At 30.3% G+C, this 13,058-nt stretch overlaps 1 protein-coding gene across 1 annotated transcript in view; it reads left to right on the top strand.

The window, feature by feature from the left end:
- The window catches only part of LOC106459760 (type I inositol 1,4,5-trisphosphate 5-phosphatase-like), a 104,881-nt gene that overhangs the window by 46,613 nt on the left and 45,210 nt on the right, over positions 1–13,058 (top strand). Inside the window, exons 6-11 of the mRNA XM_013919414.2 lie at positions 489–592; positions 1,008–1,124; positions 6,549–6,604; positions 6,991–7,075; positions 9,171–9,266; positions 11,748–11,825. Of these exons, the coding sequence (XP_013774868.2) occupies positions 489–592; positions 1,008–1,124; positions 6,549–6,604; positions 6,991–7,075; positions 9,171–9,266; positions 11,748–11,825 (536 nt within the window). The remainder of the gene's footprint in view (positions 1–488; positions 593–1,007; positions 1,125–6,548; positions 6,605–6,990; positions 7,076–9,170; positions 9,267–11,747; positions 11,826–13,058) is intronic.

The raw sequence follows: 13,058 nt of genomic DNA, 5'->3' as shown, positions 1-13,058 counted from the left end.
ATGAACATCAAATAGTACACTGAGTTAACAAGAACCACATAGCATGAACATCAAATAGTACACTGAGTTAACAAGAACCACATAGCATGAACATCAAATAGTACACTGAGTTAACAAGAACCACATAGCAGGAACATCAAATAGTACACTGAGTTAACAAGAACCACATAGCATGAACATCAAATAGTACACTGAGTTAACAAGAACCACATAACATGTTTTGTGGTTCTTGTTAACTCAGTGTACTATTTGATGTTCATGTTTTGTGGTTCTTGTTAACTCAGTGTACTATTTGATGTTCATGTTTTGTGGTTCTTGTTAACTCAGTGTACTATTTGATGTTCATGTTTTGTGGTTCTTGTTAACTCAGTGTACTATTTGATGTTCATGTTTTGTAATGTTATGTGGTTCTTGTTAACTCAGTGTACTATTTTATTTGGTGTCTGGAAACATAGTTTTGCGTATTTGATAACATTGTTTATATCTAGATCATACATTCATTCCATTTGTTGGGAAAGAGGTTCACTCGGGGAACATTGAAAAAGTCCCAACCAAAGAAAAAGACAAGTTTCCTCAGGATTTCTTTCCAGAGGTACAGTCATACTTTTCTTTAGTACATTTGTATCATTTAGTCACAAGGTTCTGGTTTAAAAGATGTATATTGATGTTAATAAATTTTCTGTAACTTCTTGTTAGTGTACGAGTAACACTAAGTTTTGAAGCTTACGGTACAGTATAAATTCATTGTGTTTCATACTCACCTAGTTTGTGTATGTGTGCTGTTTTTCTCTGTACTGTTTTAATGAGTATATTTGTTACTGTGTAACAATTTGTATTGTTTAATATTTATATTTTTGTATTACATAACTCAATGTTTGGTTCACATTTGTGTGACACATAGTCTACTGAAATGTTTGTTATTATTCTATTTACATGAAACTCCTTACTCATAAGCTCTTTTTTGTACCCTTTACAACTTTCCTTACCTTTTGTACTTTTGGTTAAAGTGCAAATGGTCTCGAAAAGGGTTCATGAGGACACGCTGGTGTGTTAATGGAACAGTGTTTGACCTAATCAACATTCATCTCTTCCATGATGCATCAAACTTCATCTCTATGGAAACAGTAAGTGGATTAAATTCTCAGTCTGCGTATTTGGCATTAAGTTCTAGATCTCAAATGTTTACTTTATAAATTGTGAAATTTGTTTGTACAGTGAACAACTTAACAAATCACACATAAACAACTATCACATATACGTTTGTTGTTGAATCAGCTGAATACTAATGTGAAACACTACGAAATACATCTCTTGCTAAAGCATCTTTTTTTTCATTGTTAGTTGTTGCACTTACAAATTAATGGTATTATGTGTCACTATGTTTTTTTGTTATGTTCTACTATGCTTTTGTTTTATACATCTTAATGGGTATTCATGTGGAACTAAAAGTTTTAATCAGTGTACAACTGACAGTAGTTTAATGCCAAAATTAATATTTATCTAAGTACTATTCACATATCAGGGTTTTCTTTAGAAACTTTGTAAAACATTTGAAACAGCCTAACGTGGTTGGAGTCTCCATAGACAACTGGTAGGGATCAAGTAGATGAAGCCTTCTACTGTTTTATATCAGTGGTGCACAAACTTTTTTATGGCAAACCTTTTCTAAACATGCATTTTGTTGTGCCTCCCCACACACCCCATATAAAAGTAAAACAAGTCTTAAAGTGTTACATAACAAAAGGTAAACAGTTTCAGTTTGCTCACCAACTTAGTTTAAAAGATGGGCTTAAACTTGGGATAAAATGAGATCCACTTTTGGCTGAATTGTCAACACAGCAACACGAAGATCTAACTTCTACCTGCAGATGAGATTGCTGTTTTATTTTGATTGCTGTCACATCAGAAAACACTGACTTGGACAGGTATGCTAATGTGAAAGGCAAAAGCACATCAGGTCAAGGTATTATTTGCGAACTAGTATCCATAAATTTCCAAGAGGTTTTGACTTGAATTCTACCAGAAGTTTTGTATCACTGGATAGTTCTATGAGCTTTTCTTTAGCTGACATTGGCAGATGAGAACTTATACTGCCCCTACTCTTTCATTAAAGGGCTTGTATATTTTACGTCACCTTGTAATCACTACATAAGTAATTTGTAACCATGAAGGTATACATACTGTAACTCTGAAAGTACTTAATATATGTTCCTAAAATTTGGCAAGCTTTCAGTAAACATTACATCTTTGGTATACAAAAAGAAATTGAAATTTGTAATTATGTATTGTTATTAAAAATTTATGCATAAATATATGGAGTCAGAGTGTTGACTGGTACCAAATGCAAAGTAATTTTCATGTTAAGATTTAAAATAATTTTCTTCATCTGAAAATTTTCAAATTTCATTTGCATAATCTCTAAAACCTCCTAAATAAATTTAACTGTTTTTTTCAGAAAAGCTTTTTTATTTTATCTGTTATTTTGTTCACCCTAACTTTATATGGGATCATTTGATTTGACTAACTTCATAACCTCCATAAAAAAAAAAAAAAAGAAAATTACCTTTTTCCTTTCTAGGATGACTACAACTTGTAACAAGAAACCACAATTATTTATTTTAAATAGTTTAAAGCTTGTAACAGTATGCATCTATTTATACTTAGTTTTATTGCCCTTTGAACCATGTCTATCTAAATCTCACCATATAAGTTTTTTTTAATTTTTATTATTTCTTTTTTCATTATTTTACTTAATCAAACCTAACAAGTTTCTAATTTTTACATTTTACTTTTATAATAATAAATAAAGAATACAAATGAAAAATAAGAATTAAAGTAATTACCTGGGTCTTTTTTTCTTGTTCTAGACTGTCGATGAAACTTAAGCCTACTTTTTTTACATTAATAGAACTATTGCATTAAAAACTTTTTTATTTAATTAAATACTGCTCCTAAGAACACAGAATAATAACATGCAAGAAACAAACAATGTCTGATAACTATCATAATTTTTCTAACTATGCAATAAGAGCCTTTAAAAATTCAGCTAAGCTTGTCAATGTGATTCCAGTGAGAATAAATTTGAAACTGAATGTTGAAATAGGCAATGCTCTGTACAGAAAACAATGTAATACAATATGTCATTTAATAGATTAAAAATTTGGCTTTCTATTGGTTATAAATAATGTAGTATAAAATGTCAAATAAAACTATTGGCAATTTGTGAAAGAGAAGATGTGGCAAGAGGGGTCTGATTTTATAGTTTATGGCTCTGTAACCAAATAAGATTAAAGGCTATAAAAAATATGCTTTATCTGAGTTATAATCATATTATAAGGAGTAATTATGTTAAATTCTGTACTTTTTGGAGAGGTGGTAAATACATTAGAGAAGAGGGAATATTTAGAGAGCGAATGTCACAATTCTTACAGTAGGGGACATTGAAAATTTTTTCTTTAACATTTCCTTATAAAATTAATAACTTAAATCTTATATAATATTAAAATTTGATTTATTAACTATTCAATGCCAAGTTTATTTGTATACATTAATAATAAAGTATAATATAAAGTAATAATAAATGTAACTCTGTAAATGGTAGTGACATGCGCACTTTCACCAATCCATTGTGAGAGGGCTAAATGGATTCCAGATTCAATCATGTTTTTTCATTAATTCTTGGAATTGATCTGCAAATTGACACTGAAGTTTTCTGAGATGAATAGAAACAACGTCACAAATAAGACAAGTTAATTCATTTTCTTTCAACAAAAGATCACTGAGGAAAGGAAACATTTCACAGTTTCCATTCTCAAATTGGTTTTTCCACAGCACAAGTTTTTTTTGGAAAATGTAGACACTTTGTCACTCAGCTACAAAATATTGCTTTTCTGGCCTTGCAGTGACAAGTTAAGGTCATTGAGTTTATCACAAATATCAGCCATGTAGCCACTTTTTGCCTATAAAGTGTGTTGTTAGTGTAGGGTTGCAGTCTAACAAAAATATGAAGTTCATCTTTCAGCTGCACAAGACAACTGAATATCTTCCTGTGAGGCAGTCAGCGGGAGCTTTTGTACGTAGATTTCATTTCTCTACAAAGAATGGAAAAGAGTACTGTTCAAAGCTCTTGATTTCACATCACTCACAGTATCCTGTAGCACTTTGAAGCTGGTGCTTCCCTGTATATGATGTAATGTGTAAATGTTACATCTGGAGCAAGAGCACTTACTTTAGCTGTGAACCCTTTTTTTTTCTCATAAACACAGCTGCCCCATCAGTGCACGCCCCAACACGGTTAATCCAAGAAAAAATTTTTATAGTGAGAAAACTCATCAGCAAGATGACTTCCCTGTAGCTCTCCCTTCTAGTGCTTAACAAAACAGAAACTCTTTACACACTTCCTGTTCATAACAATATCATACATATACCAGAACTTGAACTAAATTTATAACATCTGTGGTTTCGTCAAGTTGTATGGTGGATTTTAGACTGTTCTGTATGTGTTCTGTCATTTGCATTTTTATATCAGCAGAGATTACATCTATATGCCTTGCAACAGTGTCACATGATAAAGATAGACTTGCGATCACATCTCTCTCTATGCATGATCTCGGATGTTTTTGTGGCAGAAAGAACATCTAATTTCTCTCCTATATTTTGTAGCTTCATGCTTTCCCAATTAAATAAGATGTTTCTAAAGAAGCTATCAATGCTTTTGATGAAACAGTGTCACATGATAAAGATAGACTTGCGATCACATCTCTCTCTATGCATGATCTCGGATGTTTTTGTGGCAGAAAGAACATCTAATTTCTCTCCTATATTTTGTAGCTTCATGCTTTCCCAATTAAATAAGATGTTTCTAACGAAGCTATCAATGCTTTTGATGAAACAGTGACCTACTTTTCAAGCAAGCTGTTTTATCCTTTTATTTGTTTGACTTGTCACTTAAATAACTTGATCCAGGTTTTATCCAGATGCTCGTGGGGTTTGGTTTCCAAATTACTTTTAAGTTTATTTCTATCCTGCTGTTATTAGCTAAAATCTGCAAACAAGTAATGCACTGAAGCTGTTTCTCATTACTTGCAACCCTGTAACTAAATTCCAATATTAAATAATTCTCTTGCTAATTAATCCCGTACTTTTTGTTTTGTTGTTCAATTTATCAATAATAATATTAGTATAAATGGAAAGTCATGAAATGCTTCGTCCAGCCAAAGGACCATCAATTTGATGTTCTCCATTATCACCATTATTTAACTATTTCCTTTGAGCCATCACTCAAAGAAACACAAGACCATTTTTTGCCTATATGTAACACCTATTTATGTTTTTGACAAGCTAGTAAATCAAAAATAATTTTCACAACTTGAAACTAGCAATCTGCCAAATGTATAAAAAAATCTTGAAATCTTTTGGCCATCCATTCAACACTCATATTGCATTTTGCTATGTCGTAAGTTTATAAATATTTTGATATGATAATCATGACTTCTGATTTTTTGTAACTAATACATCTGTGTGTCTTGACTAAGAGAGGGGGTATTGCTGCCTATGTTTTTTTTTAATGCTTTTAGTAAAATTAAATCTTTAAATGCATATTTTCCAACAAGATTTTTCGACATTTCCAACTTGGTAATTGAATCACTAATGTCAACTAAATAAAACCATGAGAATACCATGTTTTGATTTACAGAAATGCCATAATCTCACACTGATCTTCTGTAAATCAAATATATTAATAATTAAATATTGAAAACATGTTTTACTCTCACATATCTCCACTGACACTAATAGCTATTTCTCCAGTCTTTATATACCCCACTCGACTGCCCTCGGCATTCTCCAATTTGCAAAACTTTACGCAGGCCCTCTATGCAGGTACTGCATATAAGTACTGTATGCAAAAAATAAAATTGTCACAAGTCTAAAATTTTCATTCTATAAAGTTTCTCATTGATTGTACCATGTGCTTTGATGTGATGTTTAGTGGTGGTTTCTTTATTGTCAAGATTACTTTAAAAAGTAATAATGAATTTCTATTCACTTTTGTGATGGATTGAAGGTGATTTAGATTTGCTACATTTAGTTTAGCTTTGCATTTGTGAGTGTGGGAATCGGCTAGCATGAGCAGAGCTTCTTAAATGAACAAATTACTTGTATTCCACCACTAAATGAAGTTTACTTTATTCATTTGCTTAGCTCTTCCAAGCAGCACTGATCAGCCATGCATTTGGTGAAACTAGTCTGTTGCAGCAGAAGTAGCAAATCAAAGAATAGGTTAATTTTCTGCATCATCTTTTTTTCACTGAAATTCACATTTTGGTTTTAAAAAAAGGGAAAAAATTAACAAAAAGTAGAACCCAAGGTTAGTAATTTAATGTGTTCACATACTAAACTGGCAAAGAAATGGAAAAAAATAAATATTTGGAACATGTGCTAGCTAAGTTTAAGAAAATTATATATTAACTCACCTATTACATTCAAAGTTTTTAGCAACCACATTTATTTTCAATAGGAACAATGTGTAATAATTACTTTTTTTTCAGTTTCCATCATCTTATAGCCAAAACCGACAGAGAGCTCTAGAACAAACGTTAAAACGGTGAGCTTAGTTTCTTTAAATATTTAGCTTACTGTGTTGATGCATGTTGCTTAGAATTATCAAATCATTGAAGCTTGTTGAAATTTACTTATTTCTTTTCTTGGCTTCTGAGGACTTTTACACAATACTAGAATATTGATATAACCAAAAAAATATTGATATAATAATAGTTATTAAAACAACATTGACCAAGTAGTCTTTCATTTCATACTGGCTAGTTTTACAAAACATTGTAGTCAACTGCTAATGCTTTAATACAATGGGCTTTCAGGCTTATTTAAATTTTACAGTCTTAATGCTTCTTTTTAAGTCTTGGGCTAAGTGTATTTTGCTGTTTCAACTCAGAATTACATAATGCATAATACTTTTCCCTTTGTTTACTCTAGGTTCCACAGTGATGATTATGATAAAGTACCTTTCATTATGTTTGGTGATTTTAACTTCCGTCTAGATACAAAAGCCGTAATACAGGTAAGTTTTGTGTTAAGCAACATAGTATTATTTTTACATGCAAAGATGTACTTCTCCAAAATATTGGAGACTGCACTTGTATATTGCATGAAAAGGTTTAGAAATATGTGTAATTATCATATTTCTGTAACCAAAAGATTTTTGATTGGTTAAATTAACAAGTTTTGATTCCATTACTTTGGTATCAAAAGTTTTTGAAAATATCCCAAAATTTCAGATTAAAAGATATTGGGAAATTTAAATCCTATGGTAGAAAAATGTATATAAAGTTCAACTAGGTATATATTTATAGGGTACAAAATTGTATAAAAAATTATGGACATTTCTAACAAAATCTAAAAGTCTGTAAGTATTTTTAACCCATATGCTGCGGCTGGGATGTACATTTCCCAGTGCACTTAGAAATACATGTTCCAGCCATAGTGAAAGGGTTAAATGCAAAATTGTTTTGAATTTTGTATCATCATTTACTAACAAATATGTCAAAATTGAAAAACTGATTTTCTCAATAAACAAATATGTGAATAATTTTAAAATATATTGAGATATGTTTACTTTATGCCTGTGTCTCATAGCTACTTGAGAAATAAAAGCATTTTATAGTCTTGAATTAAAAACACTGGCCTTTTACCTCATTTCACATTTTCACCTTATAAAGTTAGGTTTTATGTAACTTTTCAAGACAGAAATTAGTATTATTCACATGTGAAAGTCTTAATTTGGACTTTAATAATACATGTTTTTGGCTGAATTGGCTAATGTGCAGCATAAAAATTTAAAACAAAATTATAATTTCCCCACCCTTCGATGGAAAGCATGAAATGACCATACATGTTTGTGTATTTATATATTTTAAAATATGTGATGTTATTTATAACAACATTAATAATTTATACACAAATTAATCCTTTTTTTATTCAATATTCTGTGGGTAGTTTTGAAAAATTCCTAGAAAGAGCATATTGTTAAACACGCTAATTGTGTAGTAAAAATTTTTCTCTTTGTGACACTGAAGGGTAAATGAAGGTAAAACTTGAAATTTATGAAGTCAAGCAAAAATACTTTTATTGTAAAGATTTTTTAAAATGTTGTTAATTATCTGAACTATATTTCCTTTCCTGTAGCAGAAGAAAGCATTAATGTGGCAATTGGGAATGGCTAAAACTTGACTGACTTTTCTGCTGTTGTTAGTTCAGTGCTTGGAAAAATAATATTAACAAGAATTTGTAAAATATAGTTTTCACTTACTTATATTATTTCAATAATATACTTACCATGAAGAAAAATTGAGTCTTTTCTCTCATATCTGAATTGCTCCTTTTGCTGCATTGTACAACAGGGCCTATGGTATGTTATGTTGGTACGTGTGCATTGTGCTTAGAATCTATGGTATATGCTAACATTTTATCCTTTTAACTGTGCACGTATGTATTTGCTTTGGCTATACATATAGTGCATCCCAGGGGAATCCCCAAGTATCCTCAAGCTTTATAGTGAGTATATGGTCTATAGATCACTAAAAAAAAGTCACATGAATACTAATTACCTTCATCAGGATAATTTGGATTAAATCCTGGGGCTTCTCCAACATTCACTGCTTTACTTCTGCAACTGTATATTGCTGTTTAGCCATGAAAATCTTGGTGGGGGTGGGGAGACAAAACATGACCAATTATATACATTCACTTGTACAAGAGGTTTCTCTTCCTTTCATCTCATAAAAGTCAAAGCAGTGAACATCAGATAATCCCCCAGCTTTATCAAAAATAAGTTTTGAAAAGTGAATGCCTGTAAAACATGCACTGTGTGTGATATACATAAATAAATAAACTATATAACTGATAGAAATAGGCCTATAAATGTGGTGTAAGTGATTTTTGATTGCTAGTAAAAGATGAACATGAAACCAAAGAACAAATGATTCTGTCATGCAACCATAAACAGATGTTTCAGCAGCTTTGAAATTATATGAAAAAACTTAACATTATAACAAAATTAACACAAAAATGCGTTTATACAGGAAGTAAACACTGCTTCCAAGAGAAGGGGTTAAAAGTTTGAATATTTTGTACTTAAAATGATCTTGTTTTTGCAGAGATTAACTGAAAGAGTGACACCTATTCACATAAAGAATAGTAAGAATGGAGAAGTTGTGAAGATGTTATACAGGGACCCAGTAAATGAAAACCGAGTAAGTTTGGTGATTTTTTATATATATTGGCTTCCAAATGCCCTTTTTTAAGATACTTATTTCATGCTGTTATTAGCTAAAATCTGCAAACAAATAATGCACTAAGGCTATTTTTCATTATTTGCAACTCTGTAAGTAAAATCAAATATTAAATAATCCTCTTGGTACTTAAGGTTTTTATCGTCTTAACTAATTCACTTGGTTTGTCTTGACCAGCTACAGTATAGAAACTGGTTTGAGCTAAACATTTTCTTGCACAGACCACTTATTGAGTTTTCTTTTTATTTTAGCTGTCAAATGTCAGTAAAACTTAACCCCACTTGTTTATGCAATTGGCATTACTGCATCAAATGTTTAGTTATTAAAAGAACTTATCCATATGCTTGTTCTAACTTATTATAGTAAAATAAAACAACCCAATTACTTTGAAGGCCCTTCCTAGTCTAAAATACACCACTTTAAAAAGCATGTAGTTATTTAAAGAACTTATCCATATGCTTGTTCTAACTTATTATAGTAAAATAAAACAACCCAATTACTTTGAAGGCCCTTCCTAATCTAAGATACTCCACTTTAAAAAGCATGTTGATTTACTCTCTTTCTACGGGCTCAGTTGAAATCGTAACCCCAAATTGACCTTTATAGTTTCCATACTCTTAACTTCTAATATGTTTTGTGTATCTTCAAGTTTTCAGTAATCATTAAGTCATTTGTAGACAAAAAAAAAATCAGAATTTTAGTGAAATGTTTTCACCATGAATATATGGCATCAAAATGTTGACTTCTCTAATTTCAAAGTGATTTTCATGTTAAGATTAAAAATACTTTTCTTCATCTGAAGAATCTCATATTTCATTTGTGTAACCTCTAAAACCTTCTTTCAAACTTTATTTTAGTAAAACTTTAAATTTTATCTCTTACTTTCTCTATACAAGATTGGTTAATTTGACCAACCTTGTAACCACCAAAAAAAGAAATTTAGATAAATCTAAAATACCTTTTTTCTTTCTAGAATGACTTCAAATAGTAACATGAAACTACATATGTTTATACTTAAATTTTATTATTTTATCTCCCTTTGAACCATGTCTAACTAATATTCCGGCCCATAAAATTTGTAAATCATTTGGTGAATGTGTATATTACATTACCCTGTCAAATTACATAACATACAGGGTACTCGTGAGTTGCTTACAGCGTACCTCGTGAAACATTTTTCTTATTATTATTCTTTATTTTACATAATCTAACCTTATATGGCTAAAAAATTTTCTAATTTTTATATATTACGTACTTTGATAATAATAATATAAAGAATATAACTGAAAAACAAGAAATAAAGTACTTACTTGGGTCTTTTTTTGGTCAGTACTTTATGTCTTGTTTCCATGTGTATTCTTTATTTATTATTATAAAAGTAACTAAAGAGGAAAAAACTGGGATCTCTTTAGGTTAGATTAGGTAAAATAAATAAAACATTTTCATGAGGCACATGAACAGCTCGAAGTAGCTTGTGAGTAATGTAATTCATAGCATAACGTGAGCTATATGTTCCCCAAGCATTTTACAACTTATAATGGCATGAATAGCAGTTAGACACTGTTCAAAAGGCAATAAAATTTAAATATAAGTGGTTGTATACTGTTACGAGTGTAAAGCTACTTTGGATAAACAAATGTAGTTTCATGTTACAATTTGAAGTCATTCTAGATAGAAAAGAATAATTTAGATTTATTTCAATTTTTTTCATTTTTTTGGTAGTTACAAAGTCAGTCAAATTGATCAACCTTGTATAGAGTTAGGGTAGAGAAAATAACAGAAAAATTATAAAATTTTACCAAAAACAAGCATTTGAGATGTATTTAGGAGGTTTTAGAGATTATGCAAATAAAATTTGAGATTTTTTGGACAAAGAATTGTATTTTTAATCATAACATGAAAGTCATCTTACACTCGTACCAGTAATGAAACAGATTCAATATATTTACAAACAAATCTTTAGTAAAAGTGCTTCATTAAAAAATCATATTTTTTTCTGTACAAAAGACTTGTAATATTTCCCAAAAGTCTACTAAATTTTGTGAAGATAAGCATACTGTATTAAAAGTTATAATACATAAATTAATTATAAATGTGTCTGTGGACTCGGGAATTTTATACCGAGTCTGTTGCAAGAGGGTTAGTACAAGTGTCCATGTCATCCCTACATAGACAGTGCTAGCACACTCTCTGATGCTTAAGGCTTTTGTAATGTAGAAAACACAAAATGGAAAAGATAACAGCATGTTTAGCTTAAGAGAAAAAGTTTTTGCTATATATTATGTGTGGTAGAAACATGATTTTGGTGACTCTTTTTATTTGGTAACTTAAAGTTGAAGTACGTCTGACTTTATTAGTAAATAAAAATTTTACAGTTAACAAAATAATGCTGTTTTAAATGAAGCAGTTATAATCATCATTCAACCACATTTTGTGTTACAGGTTGTGCTTACTTTGGAAAAGAAAGTGTTTGATTTGGAAAATCATGAAGAAACATTTTTCAAAAACAATGGCAAGTGGGTAAGAGCTGATATTTAAGACTAGATCATCTATAAGATAATTTTTGAAAGTTAAAGAAATATTTATCTTGCTTGTGGTCTTCAAGTGTTTAATGTTTCTGTAGCTTATTAATGACTGTTTATTGTGCATATGTAATATTCAATGTATTGAAAGAAGGTTTGCAATATTGTAAGTGTGAAACTGTATTTCTTTGCATTCTGATGTTCTTGTGTTTTATTTTTTTCACATGTTAAAATAAGGTTATTGAAATGTGAGCAAGACCTTTTGGAAAAGGTATAATTTCCTTAAATCTACATTGAAATTAACCCCTTCCACACAGGTCACGGGTCAAAGGCCATGTCATCGCGTTTTTTGACCCGCATTAAAATTTTTACGAAACTACTATTTTATGAAAGTATGTCAATAAGTTTGGTATCAAACTGTTGTGTATAATTAAATTTTTAGTATTATACATTATTTGTTTTCTTAATTTAAAAGTAAGTATTAAAAAACACACAGATATACATTGATTTTTGTGTTTCGCGTGGTATATTGAATGCAACACTAGTTCAAATTAGATGTTTATGATGTCAAAATACAAAGTCTGTAGTTTTGTACGAATTAGGAACTCAAATTACCAATATTTACAAGCTACAATATAAAATAAGAAACTCCTATTTTTTGTGTTTGCTGAGATATTGCTTATGTACTGAATCAAACACAGTGGCCTCACGCACCTCTTTCCATTTTTTGGAAATGCTCCCTTTCTCAGCCATTTTCAAATATTACAATGCCATCACGTTCTTTTGATACAAATCTTCATGCAGGTAAATCGAGTCTTTAGTCTGCTTGAAATTTCATATTTTTTTAGACTCAAATACAGCTTAATTACTCAGCTTGATAGTGGAATTCTATGGTATCGATATAGTAATTTATGATTTTTTTGGTTATTTCCAATGTATATATAAAACCTAAAAAAACATTTCGTTTCACATCCTCCACATACGAAATTTTATATGGCATAGCAACCTACGACAAGCAGCAAGTGGGTACAAAGATCGTAACTAGAAGAGATAATTGTTTGCTTCACTTCTTTATTTACTGTTCTAGTGTTTTAAGAAACATAAGTTTAAGAACTTATTTGTACATAGTAACAGTGTCTATACATATACACTGAGTGGTCACAAGTAAATAGACACCTAATTTTTCATCATGTAACTGATTTATGATAACTACTTTGTGTTCACTGAGCAC

Source organism: Limulus polyphemus, unplaced genomic scaffold (genome assembly GCF_000517525.1).
Source record: "Limulus polyphemus unplaced genomic scaffold, Limulus_polyphemus-2.1.2 Scaffold657, whole genome shotgun sequence".
In the NCBI taxonomy this organism is placed as follows: domain Eukaryota; kingdom Metazoa; phylum Arthropoda; class Merostomata; order Xiphosura; family Limulidae; genus Limulus; species Limulus polyphemus.
This window is presented reverse-complemented; position numbering and strand designations above follow the sequence as displayed.